At 36.3% G+C, this 26,127-nt stretch overlaps 2 protein-coding genes across 9 annotated transcripts in view; one reads left to right on the top strand and one right to left on the bottom strand.

Moving 5' to 3' along the window:
* TEX9 (testis expressed 9) overlaps positions 1 to 14,020 on the top strand; it is a 224,101-nt gene extending 210,081 nt beyond the window's left edge. For all 7 annotated transcript variants that reach the window (XM_059913224.1, XM_059913226.1, XM_059913225.1 and 4 more), the window contains 2 exons: positions 13,059 to 13,193; positions 13,777 to 14,020. In XM_059913224.1, coding sequence (XP_059769207.1) covers positions 13,059 to 13,193; positions 13,777 to 13,851 — 210 coding nt within the window. In that variant the 3' untranslated portion in view covers positions 13,852 to 14,020. The remainder of the gene's footprint in view (positions 1 to 13,058; positions 13,194 to 13,776) is intronic.
* The window catches only part of MNS1 (meiosis specific nuclear structural 1), an 88,854-nt gene continuing 75,885 nt past the window's right edge, over positions 13,159 to 26,127 (bottom strand). Inside the window, exons 11-12 of one of the 2 annotated variants that reach the window (XM_059913220.1) lie at positions 21,961 to 22,086; positions 13,159 to 14,753 (exon numbers count right to left, since the gene is read on the bottom strand). In XM_059913220.1, the coding sequence (XP_059769203.1) occupies positions 14,661 to 14,753; positions 21,961 to 22,086 (219 nt within the window). In that variant the 3' untranslated portion in view covers positions 13,159 to 14,660. The remainder of the gene's footprint in view (positions 14,754 to 21,960; positions 22,087 to 26,127) is intronic. The other variant, XM_059913219.1, reaches the window with a different exon arrangement.

Genomic DNA, 26,127 nt, shown 5'->3' with positions numbered 1-26,127 from the left:
CATGCCCTTCTCCCAACCCCTATCTTCAGATAACTCATTTACATTTTCTAGAATTTCATATTCTTTTTAAAAGTGTAACTTCTTTCACTCAGTAAAAATATTTTGAGATTCATCCACGTTACTGCATGTGACAGTAGTTCACGTTTAATAATTTTACACATGGTGTAAATCTACCAAACTATACCACCTTTTGATGGACATTAGGGTTGTTTCCACTTTTTGGCTATTACAAGTAAAGCCTACATGAACATTCACATGTAAGTCTTTGTGTGGACATGTGTTTTCATTTCTCTTGCGTAAACACCTAGGAGTCAATTATCTGGGTTGTATTTTACATGTACGTTCAGCTGCCAAACTGTTTTCTAAAATGGTTGTACCAATTTACATTCTCAACAGCACTGTATGAAAGTTGCAGCTGTTCCATACCTTCACCAACACTTACTGTGGTCAGTTTTTTATATTTTAGCTGTTCTAATAAGTGCCTAGTGGTATTTCATATTATGATTTTAATTTGTATTTCCCTAATGACTAGTGATGTTGAGCATATTCATGTGCTTATTTGCCATCTTGACATCTTTTTTTCCAGTTTTATTGAGATATAATTCACATATAACATTCTATAAGTTTAAGGTATATAACATGATGATTTGACTTACATATTTTGTGAAATGATTACCATAATGTTTAGTTAATATCCATCATCTCATATGTATAGAAAAAGAAAAAGAAAAAAATGTTTTTTTTCTGATGAGAACTGTTAGGATCTACTCTCTTAACAACTTTTAAATATACCATAGAGCAGTGTTAACTCTAGTCATCAAGTTGTATATTACATACCTAGTACTTTTTGTCTTATAGCAGGAAGTTTATACATTTCGACCACCATCATCCAATCCCACCCTCCCACCACCCTCTGCCTCTGGTTACCACAAATCTTATCTCTTTTTCTGTGAGTTTATTTTTTTGTTTTTGTTGTTGTTTTAGATTCTACACATAAGTGAGATCATACAGTATTTGACTTTCTCTGACTTATTTCACTTAGATAATGCCTTCAAAGGCCCATCCATGATGTTGCTAATGGCAGGATTTCCTTCTTTTTTATAGCTAAATAATATTCCATTGTGTATATATCCCACAACTTATCTATCCATTCATCTGTCACTGGACACTTAGGTTGTTTCTGTGTCTTGGCTATTGTAAATAATGCTGCTGTGAACATTGGGGTGCAGATATTTATTTGACATAGTATTTTTGTTTCCTTTGGATATATTCTCAACAGTGGAATTGCTGGATATATGGTAGTTCTATTTTTAATATTCTGAGGAACCTCTAAACTGTTTTCCATAGTGATTGGAATATAATGTACTATCTTATCAACAGTGCACAAATGTTCCTTTTTCTCCACATCGTCACCATCATGTGTTATCTCGTTTGTTTGTGTTTTATGATAACCATTCAAACAGTCATGAGGTGATACCTCATTGTGGTTTTTTTTTTTTAACTTATTTATTTTTTAAAATTTTTGCCTGCATTGGGTCTCCATTGCTGCGCACGGGCTGTCTCCAGTTGCGGCGAGCGGGGGCTACTCTTCATTGCAGTGCATGGGCTTCTCATTGAGGTGGCTTCTCTTGTTGCAGAGCACAGGCTCTAGGTGCACAGGCTTCAGTAGTTGTGGCACACGAGCTCAGTAGTCGTGGCTTGCAGGCTCAGTAGTTGTGGTGCACGGGCTTAGTTGCTCCGTAGCATGTGGGATCTTCCCGGACCAGGGTTTAAACCCGTGTCCCCTGCATTGGCAGGCGGATTCTTAACCACTGTGCCACCAGGGAAGCCCCCTCATTGTGGTTTTATTTTGCATTTCCCGAATGATTAGAGATGTTGAGCACCTTTTCATGCACCTGTTGGCCATTTGGAAAATTGTATATTCATGTCCTTTGCTCATTTTTTAAATTGGATAATTTGATTTTTTGTGTGTTGAATTGTATGAATTCTTTATATGTTTTGAATATTAACCTCTTCAGATATATGGTTTTCAATATTTTTCCCATTCTGTAGGTTGCCTTTTCATTTTGTTGATCATTTTTTTTTGCTGTGCAGAAGCTTTTTACTTTGACATAGTCCCACCTGTTTATTTTTCATTTTGTAACTTCTGATTTAGGTATCACATCCAAAAAAATCATTACTAGGACCAATGTCAAGGAGCTTTATCCTGTGTTTTCTTCTAGGAGTTTTATGGTTTCTAGTCTTACATATAAGTTTCTATTCCATTTTCAGTTCATTTTTGTGAGTGGTGTAATATAGAACTAGTTTCATTCTTTTTACATGTGAATATCAAATTTTCCCAGCACCATTTACTGAAGAGACTGTCCTTTCCCCACTGAGTATTCTTGGCTCCTTTGTCAAATATTAGTTGACTGTACATGCTGGGGTTTGTTTCTGGGCTCTTGATTCTGTTCCAGTGGTCTATGTTTCTGATTTTATGCTAGTACCATACAAATTTTGATTACTACAGCTTTATAATGTAGCTTGAAATCAGGAAGTGTGATGCCTCTTGCTTTGTTGTTTCTCAGGATTACTTTGGCTACTGGGGCCTTTTGTGATTCCATATAAATTCAGGATTTTTTTTTCCTAATTCTGTTTAAAATTTCTTCAGAATCTTGATGGGGATTGCATTGAATCTATAGGTGGCTTTGGTAGTATTGACATTTAAAAAATATTAATTCTTCCAATCCATGAACACAGGATACCTTTCAACTTATTTGTGCCTTCTCTGATCTCTTTCATCAATTTCTTAAAGTTTTCAGTGTATAGATCTTTCACATCCTTGGTTAAATTATTTCTAAGTATTTTATTCTTCTTGATGTAATTATAAATGGGATTGTTTTCTTTCTTTTTCAGATAATTTGTTAGTATATAGAAACTACTAATTTTTTAATGTTAATTTTATATCCTACAACTTTACTGAATTTGTTGATGAGATCTAACAGTTTTTTGGTGGAGTCTATAAGACTTTTCTATATATAAAATCATATTAACTGCAAATAGAGGCAATTTTACTTCTTCTTTTCCAGTTCTGATACTTATTTTTCTTGCTTAATTTCTCTGGCTAGAATTCTAGTACTATGTTAAGTAGGAGTGGTGAGAGTGGGCACTTGTCTTGTTCCTGACCTTAGAGGAAAAGCTTTCAACATTTCACCATTGAGTATGATTTTAGCTGTGGACTTGTCATTATATGGCCTGTTTTTCATTGAGGTAAATTCCTTCTAAACCTGATTTGTTAAGAGTCTTTATCATGAATGGATGTTGAATTTTGTCAGATGCTTTGTCTGTGTTTATTGACATGATCATGTGATTTTTTTCTTTCATCCTATTAATGTGATGTATGACACTGATTTGCAGATATTGAACTATTCTTGCCTCCCTGGGATAAATCCCATTTGATCATGGTGTATGATCCTTTTAATGTATTGTTCAATTCAGTTTGCTAATATTGTTGAGGATTTTTGCATCTATGTTCACCAGTGTTATTGGTCTGTAATTTTCTTATTTTTGTGGTATCTTTATCTGATTTTGGTATCAGGGTGATGATGGCCTCAAAGAATGACTTTGGAAGCATCCCCTTCTCTTCAGTTTTTTGGAATAGTTTGAGAAGGATAAGAATTAAGTCTTCTTTAAATGTTTGGCGTAATTCATTTGTGAAGCCATCTGGTCTTGGACTTCTGTTTGTTGGGAGTATTTTTTTATTACTGATCTAATTAGTGTCAATTTGGGTCTGTTCATATTTTGTATTTCTTCCTCATTCAGTCTTGGGAGACTGTATATTTCTAGGAATTAGTCCACTTCTTCTAGGTCGTCCATTTTATTGGTGTGTAATTATTCAGAGTAATCTCTTATGATCCTTTGTATTTCTGTGGTGTCAACTGTAACTTCATTTCTGATTTTAATTATTTGGGCCCACTCTCTTTTTTTTCTTAATGTGTCTGGCTAAAACTTTATCGATTTTGTTTATTTTTTCAAAGAACCAGCCCTTAATTTCTTTGATTGTTTCTTGTTTTCTCTTTTTCAGTCTTTCATCTCTATTTCATATATTTCTGCTCTGATCTTTCCTTCTACTAACTTTAGGTTTTGTTCTTTCTAATTCATTTGGGTGCAAGGTTAGGGTTTTTGAGGATTTTCTTGTTTCCTGATGTCAGCTTGTATCACTATAAACTTCCCTCTGGGAACTGCTTTTGCTGCATCCATAGATTCTGGATCATTGTGTCTTTATTTCTGTCTCCATGTATTTTTTTATTTCCTTTTTGATTTCTTCAGTGACTCATTGGTTGTTCAGTAGCATATTGTTTAGCCTCCATGTGTTTTGGGTTTTTTAAATAGTTGATTTATAGTCTCATAGTGTTGTGGTCAGAGAATAGGCTTGGTATGACTTCAGTCTTAAAATTTATTAAAACTTGTTTTGTGACCTAGCATGTTATCTATCCTGAGAATGTTCCATGTGCACTTGAAAAGGCTGTGTATTCTGCTGCTTTTGGATGGGATGTTTTATATATATATCTATTAGGTTCATCTGATCTAATGTGTTGTTTAAGGCCTGTATTTCCTTATTGATTTTCTGTCTGGATGATCTGTTCATTGATGTAAGTGGAGTATTAAAGGCCCTGGCTATTATTGTGTTACTGTCAATATCTTTCTCTTTATATTTGGAATTATTTGCTATATGCATTTAAATGCTCCAGTTTGTGTGCATAAATATTTACAAGTGTTATGTATTCTTGTTCATTACGTAAGGTCCTTCTTTGTCCCTTTTTCATTACGTAATGTCCTTCTTTGTCTCTTGTTACAGACTTTGTTTTTCCATCCCCTCACTTTCAGTCTGTGTATTTAGATCTGAAGTGAATCTCTTATAGGCAGCATGTGTGTGTGTGTGTGTGTGTGTGTGTGTGTGTGTGTATCTTGTTTTTGTATCTGTTCAGCCACTGTGTCTTTTGATTGGAACATTTAGTATATTTACATTTAAAGTAATTATTGATAGGTACATACTTATTGCCATTTTGTTAATTGATTGGGGGTTGTCCTTGTAGTTCTTATTTCATCCTTTCTTCTTTTCCTCCCTTCACTTGTGATTTGATGACTATCTTAGTGTTATATTTGTATTCCTTTATCTTTTTTTGTGTATCTATTATAGATTTTTTTGGTTTGTGGTTACCATGAGGTTTATATATAGCAACATACACAGGTGAATATCGAAAGTTGAAGATGTCTTAAGTTTGAACACAGTCTCACAACCCTGGAGATGAGCAGTCTACCCAATAAAGTGTTCGTGGTAATGACCATAAAAATGCTCAATGTACTAGGAAGAAGAATGGGTGAACACAGTGAGAATTTTAAGAAGGAGTTAGAAAATATAAAGAAGGACCAAACAAAGCTGAAAAATATAGTAACTGAAATAAAAATACAGTAGAAGGAATCAACATTAGATTGGGTAATACCGAGGAATGGATCAGTAAACTGGAAGACAGAGTAGTGGAAATCACCCAAGTTGAACAAAAAAAAGGAAAAAGAATTTCAAAAAATGAAGACAGTTTAGGAGACCTCTTGGAAAACATCAAGCATACTAATATTCACATTATAGGGGTCCCAGAAGGAGAAGAGAGACAGATAGGGGCAGAGAACTTATTTGAAGCAATTGTAGCTAAAAACATACCTAACACGAGAAAGGAAACAGACATCCAGGTCCAGAAAGAAGAGAGTCCCCAAAAAGATCAACCCAAAGAGATCCACACCAAGATACATTATGATTAAAATGGCAAAAATTAAAGATAAAGAGAGAATATTAAGAGCATCAAGGGTAAAGCAACTAGTTATGTATAAGGGAACTCCCATAAGATTGTCCACAGACTTTCAGCAGAAACTTTGCTGGCCAGAAGAGAGTGGCACAATATATTTAACGTGATGAAAGGAAAAAACCTGCAGCCAAGAATACTCTATCCAGCAAGGCTGTCATTCACATTTGAAGGAGAGAGATGGAGTTTTACAGACAAGCAAAAGCTAAAAGAATTCAGCCCCACTAAACCAGCTTCCCAAGAAATGTTAAATGGACTTCTGTAAGTGAAAAAGAAAAGACCACAACTAGAAATATGGAAATTACAAAAGGAAAAATCTCATTGGTAAACACAAACATATAATAAAGGTAGTAGATCAGCTGTTATAAAGCTACTAGGAAGGTTAAAAGACAAAAGTAGTAAAATCATCTATATTCACAGTAAGTAGTTAAGGGATACACAAAACAAAAAGATGTAAAATATGATGTCAAAAACATTAAACATGCGGGGAGGAGTAAAAATGCAGAGATCTTTTTTTTTTTTTTTTGCAAAGGATGTAGCACACTGGAGACTTTCCTTTATTGAGATACTATATTTCAATCTTATTGGAATGAAATGGACCTCTCAGGTCAAGGCATGCGAAACATTCTGGGGTAGGCAAGGAATTTAAATGTGTGCCATAGAATTTACATATCCAATCTCTTTTTTTTTTTAATTAATTAATTTATTTATTTATGGCTGTGTTGGGTCTTCATTTCTGTGTGAGGGCTTTCTCTAGTTGCGGCGAGTGGGGGCCACTCTTCATCGTGGTGCGCGGGCCTCTCACTGTTGCGGCCTCTCTTGTTGCGGAGCACAGGCTCCAGACGCGCAGGCTCAGTAGTTGTGGCTCACGGGCCCAGCTGCTCCATGGCATGTGAGATCTTCCCAGACCAGGGCTCGAACCCGTGTCCCTTGCATTGGCAGGCAGATTCTCAACCACTGCGCCACCAGGGAAGCCCAGAGATCTTTCTTAATGTAGGTGTTTGTTGCTATGAACTTCCCTCTTTGAACTGCTCTTACTACATCCCATAAGTTTTGGTATGTTGTGTCTCCTTTTTCATTTGTTTCAAGATCATTTTTTTTTTTTCCTCTTTGATTTCTTTCATCCGTTGGTTGTTCAGGAGAGTCTTGGTATCTTCTTTGGTGAAGTGTCTGTATAAGTCTTTTCTTCTTTTAAAAAATTGTTAAATACACTTTAATTTTTGGAACAGTTTTAGATTTACATAAAAACTGGGAAATTAGTACAGAGAATTTCTATAATCTCTACACAGTTTCCTCTGCAACTAATATATACATTAGTGTGGTACATTTGTTACCGTTAATGAATGAATCAATATTATTATGATTCACTACTATTAACTAAAGACCATACTTTATTCATATTTCCTTAGTTTTTATCTCTTTGGTTCATTTTAAAGAATTGAGTTGACTTGTTTTATAATTGAGTTTCAAGAGTTCTTTATATATCCTAACTACAAGTCTTTTGTCAGATACCTGCTTTGCAAATATCTCTTGCCTTTTATTTCTGTAACAGTTTTTTTGAAGAGCAATGTTTAAAATTTTGATGAAGTCCAATCTGTTGTTTTTTTTCTTTTATAATTTATGCTTCTTGTGTCCTATTTAAGAATTCTTTGCTAAACCTAAAGGGGCCACTAAGATTTGCTCTTAGGTTTTCTTATAGAAGTTGCATAGCTTGAGCTTTTATGTTTTGGTGAGTTCTTGTGCATGATATAAGGGGTCAGGGTTCATTATTGGAATATGTGCAGCACTATTTGTTGAGAAGATTATCCTTTCACTATTAAATTGCCCTGGTACCTTTGTTGAAAATCAGTTGCCCAGATATGTGTGGATTTGTTGCTGGAATCTGTTTTGTTCCATTGATCTGTATGTCTTCATGTTAATACATTGTCTTATTATACCTTTATAATAAATCCTGAAATCATGTAATTTCTTTTAATTAGTCTTGACATTCGTGTTGTCCTTTCCATACCTTCATTGTAACTCCTTTGTATGTTCTTGTAGGCAACATATAGTTGTTTTCCTATTGTTTTAATCCAATCTGACAATCTCTGACTTTTTAATTAGGAGGCTTAGACCATTACATTCAATATGATTTTTAATAATGGTTGGATTTTATTCTATTAACTTGCTATTTGTTCTCTTTGTTCTATTCTATTAACTTGCTATATGTTCATGCTCTTTCTTCCTGTTTCTTATTTTTCTCCTTTTCAATATTTTTTAACAATTATTTTATCTCTTTTACTGGCTTATTATCTCCACTTCTTTTTATGGACATTTTATCATTTATCAGATACACCTTTAACTTATCATTGTCTACCTTCAAGTAACAGCATTTTATGAATAATGTAAGAACCTTTCAGCAGTATACTTCTCTCCTCCCCTTTTTGTTGTTGTCATACATTTTATTTATTATACACAAACTCCACACTACATTGTTACTTTTTTGCTTTGAGGAGTTAATGAACTTTCTGAATTAAAAAAAAAAAAAACCTTTGTATTACACTACACATAAAATTCACCCTAATTTTTGAAAGTGTACAGTTCACTAGTGTTACATACATTCACACTGTTGTGTATCCAAACTCCAGAACTCCTTGTTCATCTTGCAAAAACTGAAAACCTATGTCCATTAAAAAATAATTCCCCATCCCCCTCTCCCTGATCCTTGGCAACCACAATTCTACTTTCTATCTTTATGATTTTTACTACTCTAGGTACCTAATGTAAGTGGAATCATATACTATTTGTGACTGGCTTATTTCACTTAGCATAATGTTCTCAAGGTTCATCTATGTTGTAGCATGTATCAGAATTTCATTCCTTTTTAAGGCTGAATATTCCATTGTATGTATGTAACAGGTTTTGTTTATCCATTCATTGGATAAAGCAACCTGGGTTGCTTCCACCTTTTGGCTATCGTGAATAATGCTGATATGAACTTGGGTGTACGGTTATCTCTTAAAGACTCCACTTTCAATTATTTTGGATATTTGCCTAGATGCGGTATTGCTGGATCATATGGTAATTCTATTTGTAACTTTCTGAGGAACCACCATACTGTTTTTCCATAGTGGCTGCACCGTTTTACATCCATACCAACAGTGCACAAGGGTTCCAATTTTTCCATATCCTTGCCAACTTGTTATTTTGTGTTGCTTTTTTTTTTAATAGTAGTCATCCTTATGTTTATTAGGTGGTATCTCATTGTGGTTTTGATTTGAATCTCCCTAAATATTAGTGATGTTGACCACATTTTCATGTGCTTGTTAGCCATTTGTATATCTTTTCTGGAGAATTATCTATTCAAGTCCTTTGCCCATTTATTAATTGATTGTGTTTTTGTTATTGATTTGTAGGAGTTATTTCTGTATTCTGGATATTAACTCTTTATCAGGTATATGATATGCAAATATTTTCTGTAGGTTTCTTTTTCACTCTGTTGATTGTGTCCTTTGATGTAATCCAATTTATCTATTTTTTTCTTTTGTTTGCCTGTACTTTTTATTTTTTTAACATCTTTATTGGAGTATAATTGCTTTACAATGGTGTGTTAGTTTCTGCTTTATAACAAAGTGAATCAGCTATACATATACATATGTTCCCATATCTCTTCCCTCTTGCATCTCCCTCCCTCCCACCCTCCCTATCCCACCCCTCTAGGTGGTCACAAGCACCGAGCTGATCTCCCTGTGCTACGCGGTTGCTTCCCACTAGCTATCTATTTTATGTTTGGTAGTGTATATATGTCCATGCCACTCTCTCACTTTGTCACAGCTTACCCTTCCCCCTCCCCATATCCTCAAGTCCATTCTCTAGTAGGTCTGTGTCTTTTTTCCCGTCTTACCACTAGGTTCTTCATGACTTTTTTTGTTTTTCCTTAGATTCCATATATATGTGTTAGCATACTGTATTTGTTTTTCTCTTTCTGACTTACTTCACTCTGTATGACAGACTCTTATCTCCATCCACCTCACTACAAATAACTCAATTTCGTTTCTTTTTATGGCTGAGTAATATTCCATTGTATATATGTGCCACATCTTTATCCATTCATCCGATGATGGACACTTAGGTTGCTTCCATGTCCTTGTTTGTCTGTACTTTTGGTTTCATATCCAAGAATCCACAACCAAATCCAGTGTCATGATCATTTCCCCTACATTTTCTTCTAATAGTTTATAGTTTTAGGGTTTACATGTAGGTCTTTGACCAAATTTGAGTTAATTTTTGTATATGATATGAAGTAGGTGTACAGCTTCATTGTTATGCATGGAGATATCTAGCTTCCCAGCTCAATTTGTTAAAGAGGCCATCTTTTCCTAGTGAATGGTCTTGGCATCCTTGTCAAAAATCATTAGACTTTATATGCAAGGGTTTATTTGGGGGCTCTTTATTACATTGGTAAATATTTCTTTATGTCCGTATTACACTATTTTGATTACCATAGATTTATAATAAGTTTTGAAATTGGGGAGTGTGAGACCTTCAACTTGTGTTATTCATTAAAAGTGTTTGACTATTCGTGTTCCCTTGAGATTCCATATAAATATTAGCTCGCATGGATCTATTTCTGTAAAAATGCCATTGGGGTTTTGATAAAGATCATACTGAACCTGTAGATCTCTTTGGGTAGTATTGACATCTTACAATCTATGACCACAGAATATCCTTCCATTCGTTTGTCTTTAAATGTCTTTCAGCAGTGTTTTGAAGTTTTCAGTGTAAAAGCATTTCACCTCCTTGGTTACTTTTATTCCTAAGTACTTTATTCTTTTTGATGGTATTATATTTGTAATTGTTTTCTTAATTTCTTTTTAGGAATGTTCATTAGTAGTATATAGAAACACAACTGGTTTTGTGTGTGTGTTGATTCTATGTCATGCAACTTTGCCAAATTAATTTATTCGGATGGATAAATTGTGGAATCTTGTGGAATCTATAAGGTTTTCTACATACAAGACAATGTCATCTGTGAACAGAGATAATCTTCTTCTTTTTGATTTGAGTGCCTTTTATTTTTATTCCCTAGCTGCTCTGACCAGAACTTGCAGTACTGTGTTGGATAAAAGTGACAGAAGTGAACATCCTTGTCTTGTCTATGATCCTAGAGGGAAAGCTTTCAGTCTTGTACCATTGAGTTTGATGTTAGCTGTGGGCTTGTCAGTATATGGCTTTTATCATGTTGAAGTAGAATCCTTCTGTTCCTTGTTTTTTAAGTGTTTTTTATCATGAAAGTGTGTTGCATCTTGCCAAGGGTCCCAAGGTGTCTCAGAGGTGGTGTTGGACTGCTGGTGGGTGGGGCCAGGGTCTAGCAGTGGGGAGGCACCCAGTGCTGGTGGCTGGGTCCTGCCATGGCAGGCTGTGGTGGTCCTGGGCTGGTGTCGGCCCACTGGTGGGTGGAGCTGGGTCCCAGGGTCTCTGGCTGCAAGGCCTAGGGATCCTGAGGTTAGTGCCTCTGCTCCTGTGTGTGGGGCAGGGTCCTGGGCCCTCTGGTGGGCAGGGCTGTGCTGTGTTCCAGGTGGCTGTAGGCTCAGGGGGTCTTAAGGTAGCCTGCCTGCTGGTGGTGAGTGGGGCTTTGTCCCCCCCAAGCTAGTTGCTTGGCCTGAGGCTTCCCAGTACTGGTGCTGACAGGCTGGTGGGTGGAGCCATGTCCCAGTGCTAATAAGCTAGAGGAGGATTCTGAAGTGGTGCTTCCCAGCATCAGTGTCCACGTGATAGAATGGGCTCCCACAAATGACTGCTGCCAATGCCTATGTCCCAAGGATGAGCTTCAGTTGCCTCTTACCTCTTGGTGATTAGCAGGTGGGTCTGAACCAGGCTCCTTTCAAAAATTACTGCTTCTTCTCTGGGTCCTGCAGCATGTGAGATTTTGTGTACACCCTTTAAGAGTGGACTGTCTATTTCCCACAGCCCTCTGGGTCTCCTGAAAGTAAGCTCCACTGGCCTTCAAACCCAGACATTCTGGGGCTTGTCTTCCCAGTATAAGACCCCCAGGCCGGGGAGCCCAATGTGGGGGTTAGACCCATTGCTCCTTAGGGAGAACCTCTGTAATTGTAATTATCCTCCCGTTTGTGGGTTGCCCATCTTGGGTATGGGTCTTGACAATACTGCACCTCCACTCCTTCTACCTATCTTCTTGTGGTTCCTTTTTTATATTCTTGGTTGGAGAAGATCTTTTCTGTTAGATTCAGGTCTTTCTCATCAATAGTTGTTCTGTAAATAGTTGTAATTTTGGTGTGCCCATGGGAGGAGTTGAGCTCAGGGTCTTACTCTGCCATCTTGGCAACAAAATCTAACCCACTGTCAATTATCTTTTAAAGAGAAGTTTTTAACAAAAAAACTCTACTAATATTTACCACATGTTACTATTTCTGATACATTTTTTTTTTAATGTGTGTGTATGTAGATTCAGATTTCCTTCTGGTATCATTTCCCTTTTTGCATGAAGGACATCCTTTCACATTTTTTCCAAGTACCAGATGTTCCTCTACTTAATAGTTTCTACTTACTTGTCTTAAAGTTCACTGGTCCTTTTTCTCCATTGTCCAAATTGCTGCAGAGCTCATCCAATTAATTTTTACCAAGATTACAAACTCAGTCTTCCTTATCATGGGCAGTGGCTGAATTCTCTGCTCAGCTCTTTAGACCACAACTTTTACCTTTCATGGGTTCCTAGGAGTCTCACCCTGCACATGTTATTTAGGTGCCAAGGATTTGAGGGAACTGTGTATGCAAATTTTGAGGGATTTCCCACCTGGAAATTTCTACCATCGTGGCAGCCCTGCTGTCCAATTCCTTAGCCCAATAAGACTGATACTTTTTGCTTCAGGTCTGTCCCCTGTGAACCGATGAACTGAAAAGTGCTCTCAGAAACCAGCTGAATGTGGTTCTCAACCAGTATGCTTCCATTTTTTCAAGGATCATAACCATCTCCAGTTTCTGCTTACTACTGATTACTCATCTCTGCCTTCAAATATAAGCTACTTTGGCATTATTGGTATTAGAACTGAGTTGTTATTTTAAAAACATTTTTTAAAATGCTAGAGGTGTGAGCATCATTAAAAGTTATCAAAGTTACAGTAATTTAGTAATGCAAAAACTAAAAATAGCTTTTATTGCTAGTATCATTTTTTCCATTCAAATACTGCAAAGAATAAATGGGATTTTTTTTTCCCTTTGCAGGATATAGCAAATGAAGAACACAAAAAAATTGAAGTGTTAAAATCAGAAAACAAGAAGCTAGAAAGACAAAAAGGAGAATTAATGATAGGGTTCAAGAAACAATTAAAATTAATTGATGTTTTAAAAAGGCAGAAGGTGAGTTTATCCTAAAAAACAAAGTTAAAATAAATCATAGATGTTATTTGGCTCTTTCTACTAAGATATTTAGTATTTCTACTTTAGATATGTTTATTTTGACATGCTTAGTCACAAAATTTTATCTATACGTCAATGCAAGTAAATTAGAAATGTGGAAATAGGACTAGTAAATATAATACGGATACTCCCTAACTAAAGAAAATACCATATATAAAAATAACTTAGAGGATCAGTTTGCCTCTTGAAGAGTGAAAACTGATTCCAAACCACTTCTGTTCACTACATGAGTTACCTCGTGGTAAGAGGATATGAATTCATGGCTTTGCCACTGTCCCTTTTTGCAAAGGTTAGGTATTACAATATTATTGAATTGCTCTCTCAACAGGTTGGTACAATACCAGCAGTGAACGAAGGTTTTTAGGGGCTGACCTAAAATGTCACATTTATTGTAATTAGAATTACACATTCCTACAACAAAACTTAATTTGATAGCATATTATACACACACTTTTATAAATTTCCTGTTGTTCTGTGGTCTACTCTTAACACTAAATTAGACAATATTTGTTTTTAAACACAGATGCATATTGAAGCTGCCAAGATGTTGTCTTTCACTGAAGAGGAATTTATGAAGGCACTCGAATGGGGAAATTAATAAGTGATCTACTTTTTAACCTATGGTGGATATACCCTTTATTTAACTTAAGTTGTAATGGTTTGAGTTATTTTTACCCTAAAAAATGAAGATACTTGATAATGAAATGTAGATCTGGGGATGTAAAATTTATATCTAATTATTACAAAATGGAAATATTTTATAAAATAAAGCAATAGGAATTTAACTTTTCATTGTTATCTTTCTTATGACCATCTAGCCCTTTTTCAACTGCACTTGAATAGAAAATATTTTATGTTCTAGAGATGTAACTCTAGTTTGTAAATGATGTTTATACGAGAGAAACTGTTTCTGTTCTTATTTACAATTAAGTGCATTCGCTAGTAAAGCACGTTGAAATTCCTCACTCGTTTCCTGTCTACTGGGAGAGGAGAAAAGTAAAGTTTTCCCTGGCCAAATCAGGGAAGTAAAGTTCCAAGACACTAACGTAGATGGAAGTGGTATGGAGAGGTTAGTCTCCTGGGTTGTTTGATTTTATATATATATATTTCTCTATATGGAGTGTGGTGTAGAATTCAGATCTTCAAATTATTAGTACAAAAACAATAGTTTGATTAAAAGCAATCAACTTTGCCATTAATTTTGCAGTGAAAAAATACTCAGTAATTTAATTTTTATCAAAAACAAATGTTTTCTTACAAATAATTGTTTATAAATGATGAAATAGAGATGTTTTAGAAAATCCAAAGACAATGGATTCCTACCCTCACTGAACTGTAAAACAGAAGTTACACTGACATCTAGTGGTAACATACAAAAGAATCCAGGTTTACCAAATTTTGATGATGTCACTTCTCTTCAGAAATTTCACTCCTTTTCTGATATACTTTTCTAAACTCTTCACCAAGCATATCAATATCATCCTCTTTTTTGAATACTCCCTACAAGAAAAATATTTTGTGGGTTACTGTGAATGCCAGAATAATTCACTAAATGTTCGTTAAGGCTAACAGATATACAGACATGAAATTTGTAAAGTTATTTCCCAGATAACAAAATCTATTTAATATATTTATGAAAAAAATTTTTCTGAAATTATGACGATATATACGAAATATTCTTAGCCTGACCTGATTTCCTGATTTACCAGATCCTGTGTTAGAACTTGTCAGGAATCTGGGCTCTTCTGCTTTATTACTACAAGTACTACTGCTCTGATGGGCTGAATAGGAATTAATTTAATCCATACTATATATTCTACCCTTGTTTTGAAACAGCCCTACAGTATGATATGAGGGAGGTCAGGGTGAAGAGATTGAGCTTTGCCAGATTCATGCATGGGATTGGCTCTTGCCTCAGTTCTGTGTCTAATCAGCAAACATTCAATCTTGCAGGAAAGAATCCAGGTGTGGAGTTAAGCCAACTAATCTTAATCCCTTTAAAACAAAATTAAACTTGAATATTTACTTATTCTAAGAATCCAGAGAATAATTTAGGTCATTTGGAGCCACTAGGATCTAGGATAAAATCATTTTAGGTTATCATCAGGCTCTCCCATTTCCACAATTACTTTGCTACACAAATATATAAACCCTAAGACTCTCCCAGAATTATAGTCTAGTTTATGAAATTTATCAATTCCATATGGCTTTTGTCATTAATGTATCATTTTGTATTCATTAATCGTGTCTATTACTATAAGGTCCTATGGACAGGTAATAAGTGTTCACATTTCTCTTTCTCCTGCCTTTGCACTGACTAAGCAAAATATACATTTGATTCTTTTGATTGAATACAGTATCAAATGGCATAATTTCTATATTTGAAGGATGGAAATTTTATTTACATGAGTCCAGATGTTTATGTGGCCTAGGAAACTCAGTTATTTTTATAGTCAACGTATTTCAGACATACATGAAAATTTGCTATCTGATGGAAGTACTTTTAAAAACCAGGGTTACCTAGTTATAATGTAACCTCCTGCTATACAGCAGATCTGTCTCAGACTCAGTTCAAGCATGTATCTGTGACTACTGATACCAATTACAAGGTTTTCCTGTATATCACCAGACTATCAGAACTGCTATAGTTTTAGACTTTCTACACGGAAAGAGGAGAAAAGAACCTCTAAAATTTAAATTCAATAATTCCAGCTCATATTTAATAGAATGTGCCAAGACCAACTCTCTCATTTTGGAGATGTTCAATTACTGGCTCATATCACACTGTTAATTTGTAACAGTAAGAAGTGAGTGAAACCCAGGCCCTCTGAAATATATATTTTTTTTATACAGCAGGTTCTTATTAGTTATCTATTCTATAAATATTAGTGTATATATGTCAATCCCAATCTCCCAAATCATCCCACTACCACAACCCGCCCTCCCCACTTTCCCTCCTTGCTGTCCATACGTTTATTCTCTACATCTGTGTCTCTTATTTCTGCCTTGCAAACTGGTTCTTCTGTACCATTTTTCTAGATTCCACATATATGCGTTAATATACAATATTTGTTTCTCTTTTTCTGACTTACTTCACTCTGTATGACAGTCTCTAGGTCCATCCATGTCACTACAAATAACCCAATTTCCTTCCTTTTTATGGCTGAGTAATATTCCATTGTATGTATATACCACATCTTCTTTATCCATTCATCTGTCAATGGGCATTTAGGTTGCTTCCATGGCCTGGCTATTGTAAACAGTGCTGCAATGAACACTGGGGTGCATATGTCTTTTTGAATTATGGTTTTCTCTGGGTATATGCCCAGTAGTGGGATTGCTGGGTCATATGGTAATTCTATTTTTAGTTTTTTAAGGAACCTCCATACTGTTCTCCATAGTGGCTGTATCAATTTACATTCCCACCAACAGTGCAAGAGGGTTCCCTTTTCTCCACACCCTCTCCAGCATTTACTGTTTGTAGACTTTTCGATGATGGCCATTCTGACCAGGGTGAGGTGATGCCTCATTGTAGTTTTGATTTGCATTTCTCTAATAATTAGTGATGTTGAGCAGCTCTTCATGTGCCTCTTGGCCATCTGTATGTCTTCTTTGGAGAAATGTCTATTTAGGTCTTCTGCCCATTATTTCATTGGATTGTTTTCTTAATATTGAGCTGCATAAGCTGTTTATATATTTTGGAGATTAATCCTTTGTCCACTGATTCATTTTCATCGTGTTTATAGTTTCCTTTGCTGTGCAAAAGCTTTTAAGTTTCATTAGGTCCCATTTGTTTATTTTTGTTTTTATTTCCATTACTCTAGGAGATGAGTCAAAAAATATCTTGCTGTGATTTATGTCAAAGAGTGTTCTGTCTATGTTTTCCTCTAAGAGTTTTATAGTGTCTGGCCTTACATTTAGGTCTTTAATCCATTTTGAGTTTGTTTTTGTGTATGGTGTTCTAATTTCATCCTTTTACATGTAGCTGTCCAGTTTTTGCAGCACCACTTATTGCAGACTGTCTTTTCCCCATTGTATATCCTTGCCTCCTTTGTCATAGATTAGTTGACCATAGGTGCGTGGTTTTATCTCTGGGCTTTCTATCCTGTTCCATTGATCTATATTTGTTTTTGTGCCAGTACTATATTGTCTTGATTACTGTAGCTTTGTAGTATAGTCTGAAGTCAGGGAGTCTGATTCCACCAGCTCCATTTTTTTTCCCTCAAGATTGCTTTGGCTATTTGGGGTCTTTTCTGTCTCCAGACAAATTTTAAGATTTTTTGTTCTAGTTCTGTAAAAAATGCCATTGGTACTTTGATAGGGGTTGCATTGAATCTGTAGATTGCTTTGGGGAGTAGAGTCATTTTCAAAATATTGATTCTTCCAATCCAAGAACATGGTATATCTCTCCATCTGTTTGTCTCATCTTTTATTTCTTTCATCAGTATCTCATAGTTTTCAGAGTACAGGTCTTTTGTCTCCTTGGGTAGGTTTATTCCTAGGTATTTTATTCTTTTTGCTGCAATGGTGAATGGGATTGTTTCCTTAATTTCTCTTTCTGATCTTTCATTGTTAGTGTATAGGAATGCAAGAGATTTCTGTGCGTTAATTTTGTATCCTGCAACTTTACCAAATTCATTGATTAGCTCTAGTTTTCTGGTGGCATCTTAAGGATTATCTATGTATAGTATCATATCATCTGCAAACAGTGACAGTTTTACGTCATCTTTTCCAATTTGTATTCCTTTTCTTTTTCTTCTCTGATTGCCGTGGCTAGGAGTTCCAAAATTATATTGAATGATAGTGGCGAGAGTGGACATCCTTGTCTTGTTCCTGATCTTAGTGGAAATGGTTTCAGTTTTTGACCACTGAGAATGATGTCTGCTGTGGGTTTGTCATATATGGTCTTTACTATGTTGAGGTAGGTTCCCTCTATGCCCGCTTTCTGGAGACTCTTTATCATAAATGGGTGTTGAATTTTGTCAAAAGCTTTTTCTGCATCTATTGAGATGATCATATGGTTTTTATTTTTTAATTTGTTAATATGGTGTATCACATTGATTGAAGAATCCTTGCATTCCTGGGATAAATCCCATTTGATCATGGTGTATGATTCTTTTAATGTGTTGTTGGATTCTGTTTGCTAGTATTTTGTTGAGGATTTTTGCATCTATATTCATCAGTGATATTGGTCTGTAATTTTCTTTTTTGGTAGTATCTTTGTCAAGTTTTGGTATCAGTGTGATGGTGACCTCGTAGTATGAGTTTGGAGCATTCATTCCTCTGCATTTTTTTAGAAAATTTGAGAAGGATGTGTGTTAGCTCTTCTCTAAATGTTTAATAGAATTCACCTGTGAAGCCATCTGGTCCTGGAATTTTGTTGGTTGGAAGATTTTTAATCACAGTTTCAATTTCATTACTTGTGATTGGTCTGTTCATATTTTCTATTTCTTCCTGGTTCAGTCTTGGAAGGTTATACCTTTCTAAGAATTTGTCCATTTCTTCCAGGTAGTCCATTTTATTGGCATAGAGTTGCTTGTAGTAGTCTCTTAGGATGCTCTGTATTTCTGTGGTGTCCGTTGTCACTTCTCCTTTTTCATTTCCAATTTTATTGATTTGAATCCTCTCCCTTTTTCTTGATGAGTCTGGCTAAAGGTTTATCAATTTTGTTTATCTTCTCAAAGAACCAGCTTTTAGTTTTATTGATCTTTGCTATTGTTTTCTTTGTTTCTATTACATTTATTTCTGCTCTGACCTTTATTATTTCTTTCCTTCTACTAACTTTGGGTTTTGTTTGTTCCTCTTTCTCTAGTTCCTTTAGGTGTAAGGTTAGATTGTTTATTTGAGATTTTTCTTGTTTCTTGAGGTAGGCTTGTATTGCTATAACCTTCCCTCTTAGAATTGCTTTTGCTGCATCCCATAGGTTTTGGATCATCATGTTTTCGTTGTCATTTGTCTCTAGGTACTTTTTGATTTCCTCTTTGATTTCTTCAGTGAGCTCTTGGTTATTTAGTAACGTATTGCTTAACCTCCATGTGTTTGTGTTTTTTACGTTTCTTCCTCTGGAATTGATTCCTAATCTCATAGCGTCGTGGTCGGAAAAGATGCTTGATATGATTGCAGTTTTCTTAAATTTACAGAGGCTTGATTTGTGACCCAAGATGTCATCTATCCTGGAGAATGTTCCGTGTGCACTTGAGAAGAAAGTGTAATCTGCTGTTTTCAGGTGGAATGTCCTATAAATATCAATTAAATCTATCTGGTCTATTGTGTCATTTAAAGCTTTTGTTTCCTTATTAATTTTCTGTCTGCATAATCTGTCCATTGGTGTGAGGTGGTTAAAGTCCCCCACTATTATTGTGTTACTGTTGATTTCCTCTTTTAGAGCTCATAGCATTTGCCTTCTGTATTGAGGTGCTCCTATTTTGGGTGCATATATATTTATAATTGTTATATCTTCTTCTTGGATTGATCCCTTGATCATTATGTAGTGTCCTTGTCTCTTGTAACATTCTTCAATTTAAAGTCTATTTTATCTAATATGAGAATTGCTATTCCAGCTTTCTTTTGATCTCCATTTGCATGGAATATCTTTTTCAATCCCCTCACTTTCAGTCTGTATGTGTCCCTAGGTCTGAAGTGGGTCACCTGTAGACAGCATATATATGGGTCTTGTTTTTTATCCATTCAGCAAGCTGTGTCTTTTCGTTGGAGCATTGAATCCATTCACGTTTAAGGTAATTATTGATATTTATGTTCCTATTACCATTTTCTTAATTGTTTTGGGTTTGTTTTTGTAGGTCCTTTCCTTCTCTGGTGTTTCCCACTTAGAGAAGTTCCTTTAGCATTTGTTGTAGAGCTGGTTTGGTGGTGCTGAATTCTTTTAGCTTTTGCTTGTCTGTACAACTTTTGATTTCTCCATTGAATCTGAATGAGATCCTTGCCGGGTAGAGTAATCTTGGTTGTACGTTTTTCCCTTTCATCACTTTAAATATATCATGCCACTCCCTTCTGGCTTGTAGAGTTTCTGCTGAGAAATCAGCTGTTAACCTTATGGGAGTTCCCTTGTATGTTATTTGTCGTTTTTCCCTTGTTGCTTTTAATAATTTTTCTCTGTCTTCAATTTTTGTCAGTTTGATTACTATGTGTCTTGACGTGTTTCTCCTTGGGTTTATCCTGCCTGGGACTCTCTGCGCTTCCTGGACTCGGGCGGCTATTTCCTTTCCCATGTTAGGGAAGTTTTCGACTGTAATCTCTTCAAATATTTTCTCTGTTCCTTTCTCTCTCTCTTCTCCTTCTGGGACCCCTATAATGCGAATGTTGTTGCATTTAATGTTGTTCCAGAGGTGTCTTAGGCTGTCTTCATTTCTTTTCATTCTTTTTTCTTTATTCTGTTCCACAGCAGTGAATTCCACCATTCTGTCTTCCAGGTCACTTATCCGTTCTCCTGCCTCAGTTATTGTGCTATTGATTCCTTCTAGTGTATTTTTCATTTCAGTTATTGTATTGTTCATCTCTGTTTGTTTGTTCTTTCTTTTAGGTGTTTGTTCTTTAATTCTTCTAGGTCTTTGTTAAACATTTCTTGCATCTTCTCGACCTTTGCCTCCATTCTTTTTCTGAGATCCTGGATCATCTTCATTATCATTATTCTGAATCCTTTTTCTGGAAAGTTGCCTATCTTCACTTCATTTAGTTGTCTTTCTGGGGTTTTATCTTGTTCCTTCATCTGGTACATAGTTCTCTGCCTTTTCATTTTGTCTGTCTTTCTGTGAATGTGGTTTCCCTTCCACAGGCTGCAGGATTGTAGTTTTTGCTTCTGCTGTCTGCCCTCTGGTGGATGAGGCTATCTAAGAGGCTTGATGGGAGGGACTGGTAGTGGGTAGAGCTGGGTGTTGCTCTGGTGGGCAGAGCTCAGTAAAACTTTAATCCACTTGTCTGCTGATGGGTGGGGCTGAGTTCCCTCCCTGTTGGTCGTTTGGCCTGAGGCGACCCAGCACTGGAGCCTGCAGGCTCTTTGGTGGGGCTAATGGTGGACTCCAGGAGGGCTCATGCCAAGGAGTACTTCCTAGAACTTCTGCTGCCAGTGTCCTGGTCCCCACGGTGAGCCACAGCCCCCAAACTCACACCTCTGCAGAAGACCCTCCAACACTAGCAGGTAGGTCTGGTTCAGTCTCCTATGGGGTCACTGCTCCTTCCCCCTGGGTCCTGATGCACACACTACTTTGTATGTGCCCTCCAAGTGTGGAGTCTGTTTCCCCCAGTCCTGTCGAAGTCCTGCAATCAAATCCCGCTAGCCTTCAAAGTCTGATTCTCTAGGAATTCCTCCTCCCATTGCCGGACCCCCAGGTTGGGTAGCCTGACGTGGGGCTCAGAACCTTCACTGCAGTGGGTGGACTCCTGTGGTATAAGTGTTCTCCAGTTTGTGAATCACCCACCCTGCAGTTAAGGGATTTGATTTTACTGTGATCGCACCCCTCCGACCATCTCATTGTGGCTTCTCCTTTGTCTTTGGATGTGGGGTATCTTTTTTGGTGAGTTCCAGTGTCTTCCTGTTGATGACTGTTCAGCAGTTAGTTGTGATTCTGGTGCTCTCACAAGAGGGAGTGAGCGCACGTCCTTCTACTCTGCCATCTTCAGTTTCCCCCCGAAATCTTAATACCATGTTTTTTTCCCCACTATTAGAGGTTATGTGTTAAATGTCACTTACTTTAGGGAGATATCCTAGTAATTTTGTAGCATGTTCTTTGAGAAGTTTTAGTCTTTCTTCTTCAATAATTTCATTAATACATCCTTGCCTTCTTTGCTGCAACTGCCATTCCTCCAATTCACGTTGCTGGAAATATAAATAAAATTTATTTTATTGTCACAAAACACATTAAACTAAGAATTTGTCCAACAAATTTGTCTAATTTACTCTTGCAGTAAATAGATAAAACTGATAGGTACTAGATAATATATATCTTTTACATTTTATATATATATATATATATATATATATATATATATATATATACACACACACATATATATGTATATATTATAGTCACTATTTCTTTAAAGTTACAAGAAAAATCCCAGTTATGACTGGGATTTTAGGGAGGCAAGTACATATTTTTAGGACAAGTATCTTCATTACCAAGGAAAAAAGATTCGAAGAAATGATTTCCTAATTAATTCAACAAATATTTATTGCATGCTTATCATACTTCAGGTACTGAAAGCAGCTTACAGTGTAAGACGAAAAAAAAGGTAGATAAAACAGAATAGGGATATCTAAAAGATAAGTACTGCCATGTAAAGTTTTGTAAAGCCTGTATGAAGCACAAGAGTAACAGCAAAAGTTCCAACAGGAGAACCAGTATTTCTCAGGCAAGAGTTCTGATACAGGGACTTCCCTGCTGGCACAGTGGTTAAGAATCCGCCTGCCAATGCAGGGGACACGGGTTTGAGCCCTGGTCCAGGAGGATCCCACATGCCGCGGAGCAACTAAGCCCCTGCGCCACAACTACTGAGCCTGCACTCTAGAGCCCGTGAGCCACAGCTACTGAAGCCTGCGTGCCTAGAGCCCTGCTCTGCAACGAGAAGCCACTGCAGTGAGAAGCCAGCACACCACAATGAAGAATAGCCCCCACTCCCCACAACAAAGACCCAACACAGCCAAAAATAAATAAACAAACAAAAGTCTGATAGGCAACCACACCAAACTTCTGTGCCATATAAATATGGACGAGATGACTAGCTTTAACACGTTTTAGAGGTTAAAAGAACTCTTATGGAAATATATCCAAATAGTCCTATTGGATAGGGAAGGATACTAAAGGCAGACCACTGAAAAAACATTGATGAATTTCTGCCAAGAATTACTTTAGTTAAAGTAGTATTAATGCTAAACTTTTCTTTGAAATCACTAGTTTAAGTCATGTAAACCAGAAAGCAGGATATCTGTCTTTTTTGCTACAGTGAGAGGCAAGCTTCTATATAACCTCTTTAAAGTTATTGAATGAAAATACAGAAGAATGCTAGGACACAGCCATATCCAATGCCAGTTAAACCTGGAATTGCTTCTCAGGAGAATATTTTGTCTACTATCATGTCAGATTCATTTGTATTACAGAATTAGAAGTATCACTGACAGTTAATTGAGAAAAGACTTACACTTTCACCCATGTTGCTACTGAATCAAAGGGTTGAGTTGGTCTTAATTATTTTATCTCTAAGATGAAACAGGGTAATAGAGTCTACCATAGAATCACTATACCTGAATTTTTTTTTAGACCACATTTCTAAGGCTCCTTTAGGGTCAAATGTGGTCACAACAGGACCTGGATTTTGCCAATGGAATATAAGCAAAAGTGTCAGATGGCAGTTTCCAGGAATCAATCTTATATCCTTTGTCCCTTCTGCACTTCTTCCATCTGCTGCTTGAAACATGGATATGAAGGTTGAAGATCTAATTTAAACCATGAAGATGACGGCTATATCCTACAGAAGCCATAACGAAAAGCTAGAAGGAGCCTGGGTTCCTGAAGACTGTGAATAAAGCCTCAATTTCTAGACTTTCATGTGAGGGAATAGTAAACTATCTACTAAGCCACTGTTAATTTGAGACTACTTGTAGCCAAGCATCATCCTAACTGATCTATTCCTTATAATAGGGAGGTCCAAGAAGTTCTATAATGTTATGAGAAAAACTCACTCATTAGATTTTTGTCCAGTGATATATATGGGCTCTAATTTGGGTGTAATACAGGATTTCCCTTCTTAGGATGTGGTAGACCACATTAACTGTTCATCCTAAAAAACATTTTTATAGTTAATTAGGGTAAATATTTTAGAAAGGTATGAAACCAATTTGTTCATGAGGACAAAAAAAAAAAAGAGAGCCTTATATGATTGTGTAATAGAATGGATTCATGATTCTATGATCATGAAAATTCATCCTTGCCCTTGGACCAGAATAGAAATGTGACCCAATCTCACTGATACTTAAAACTAAGCCCACAGCTTCATATTGGGAACATTTACAATTAAAAAAAAAAATCAAGATATAAATTTTTTGTAAAAGTATTTATGCTTTAGGTAATATTTTCAGATTTCTTCCATTTATAGCTGTCTTGCTAACTTTTCCAATAGCTTTCAGATTAGCTCTGTAAGCCATGAGATAGGACAGTCACAGTCACTGGTTCTACCTCTTTCTAGACAAGGAGTATTCAAAGCTTTCTGGTCAATTTCAAAATCCTTTTAATTTTCAGTCTCCTTGATCCCTTTGCTCTGACCAGGCAAAATGCTAGGTGCTTTATAGGTAATTATCTCCCTTAAAGGTTACAGTAGATCATGGTTGGTTTATATCAAAGCTACGGAATTGAAGTTTTATCCAGTAGGAATCCACTTAAGTTAAGCAGGAGGAGGACATAATGAGATTTTTTTTTATACCTTGCTAACTGGTAGCAGATGCCACAAGGAGACCAATTATAAGTCAATTTCAGTAGTCCACAGAATGATACTGAATGTCTAAATTAAGTTATGGAGAAGAGAAAGTGAATTTATGAGGTGGAATCAATAGGATTGTTGAGGTGGAATCAATAGGATTTGATGGCTGACTAAAAATTATTAGGTAAGAAACAGGAAGAGTCCAGGAATGATTCCAAGGTGATAACATATTCACTCAGTCACCCAAGCCTGTCTTTAACCAAGATTGAGGCTACAGAAATTGGAGAAGGTTTGTCTGCTACATTCACTTTGGGAAACCTAAATTCTAAGGCACCCACAAGATTTCCAACTGTGTCCTTTAGGCATCTGGAAATATGGCAAAAGAACTACGGCATGAGGGGACTTTCCTGGTGGTCCAGTGGTTAAGAATCCGCCTTCCAATGCAGGGGACGCGGGTTCGATCCCTGGTCAGGGAACTAAGATCCCACATGCTGCGGGGCAACTAAACCCGTGGGCCACAACTAGAGAGAAGCCTGCACTCCACAACTAGAGAGAAGCCCAGGCGCCACAACGAAGAGCTTGCATGCCACAACGAAAGATCCCGCATGCCGCAACTAAGACCTGACACAGCCAAAATAAATAAATACATAAATATTTTTTAAAAAAAAGAACTACACTGTGAGTTGATTAAGTATAGAGGAAAGCCAAAAATTGAACCCCAAGTCTCCCAACACATCATTGCAGCAGTCAAAAGAGCTGATCTCTCTTGGTTTTCTGTGACTTCCAGATTCTCTTTATCTTTCTGACCATTTCTTGGTCTTGGCAATTTTTTCTACTACTTCCACCTCCTAACTAGAATGTTCTCCAAGTCTCAGTCACTGGCCCTCTGATTGTTTCTCATTATAATATATTATTTGGAAGAATCATCTTAGTTTGAAACTCTCTGTGCTACTTAATGACAGAAATGCTTGTCTAAGAATACTTGACCTAAGTTTTCTTCTTCTGTTCAACTGCCTTCAGGACTTTTCAACTTGCGTTTCTATTTCAAACTCAGTATGACTAAAAATGAAGTCATTATATCTTTTTGCTCCAATTCAGAATATAACAGCACTTGTATTCCTTGAGTTTCTCATGTTTGAAACTTTGAGAGTTATTTTGACTCCTTCCTCCACTCTACCTTATATGGTCCAAAAAAATCATACAAGTCTCATCTATTCTTCCTTTAAAAATATTTAAACTCTCCCCTTTCTCTCTCCTTCCACTGCTCTGTTAACCTATATTCCAGGTCCTCCTCTCTTCACTCTTAAATTACTACTTTCTCCTCTTGTTAAAGACCATATTATGATAACCAGTTTCTACTGTATCATGTCCAAACTCCTCTGCCTATTATTCAGGTTTCTCCACTTGATAATTCCATATGCTGCCAACTTGGAATAGCCTTCCT

The sequence above is a fragment of the Balaenoptera ricei genome, chromosome 2 (genome assembly GCF_028023285.1).
Source record: "Balaenoptera ricei isolate mBalRic1 chromosome 2, mBalRic1.hap2, whole genome shotgun sequence".
In the NCBI taxonomy this organism is placed as follows: domain Eukaryota; kingdom Metazoa; phylum Chordata; class Mammalia; order Artiodactyla; family Balaenopteridae; genus Balaenoptera; species Balaenoptera ricei.
This window is presented reverse-complemented; position numbering and strand designations above follow the sequence as displayed.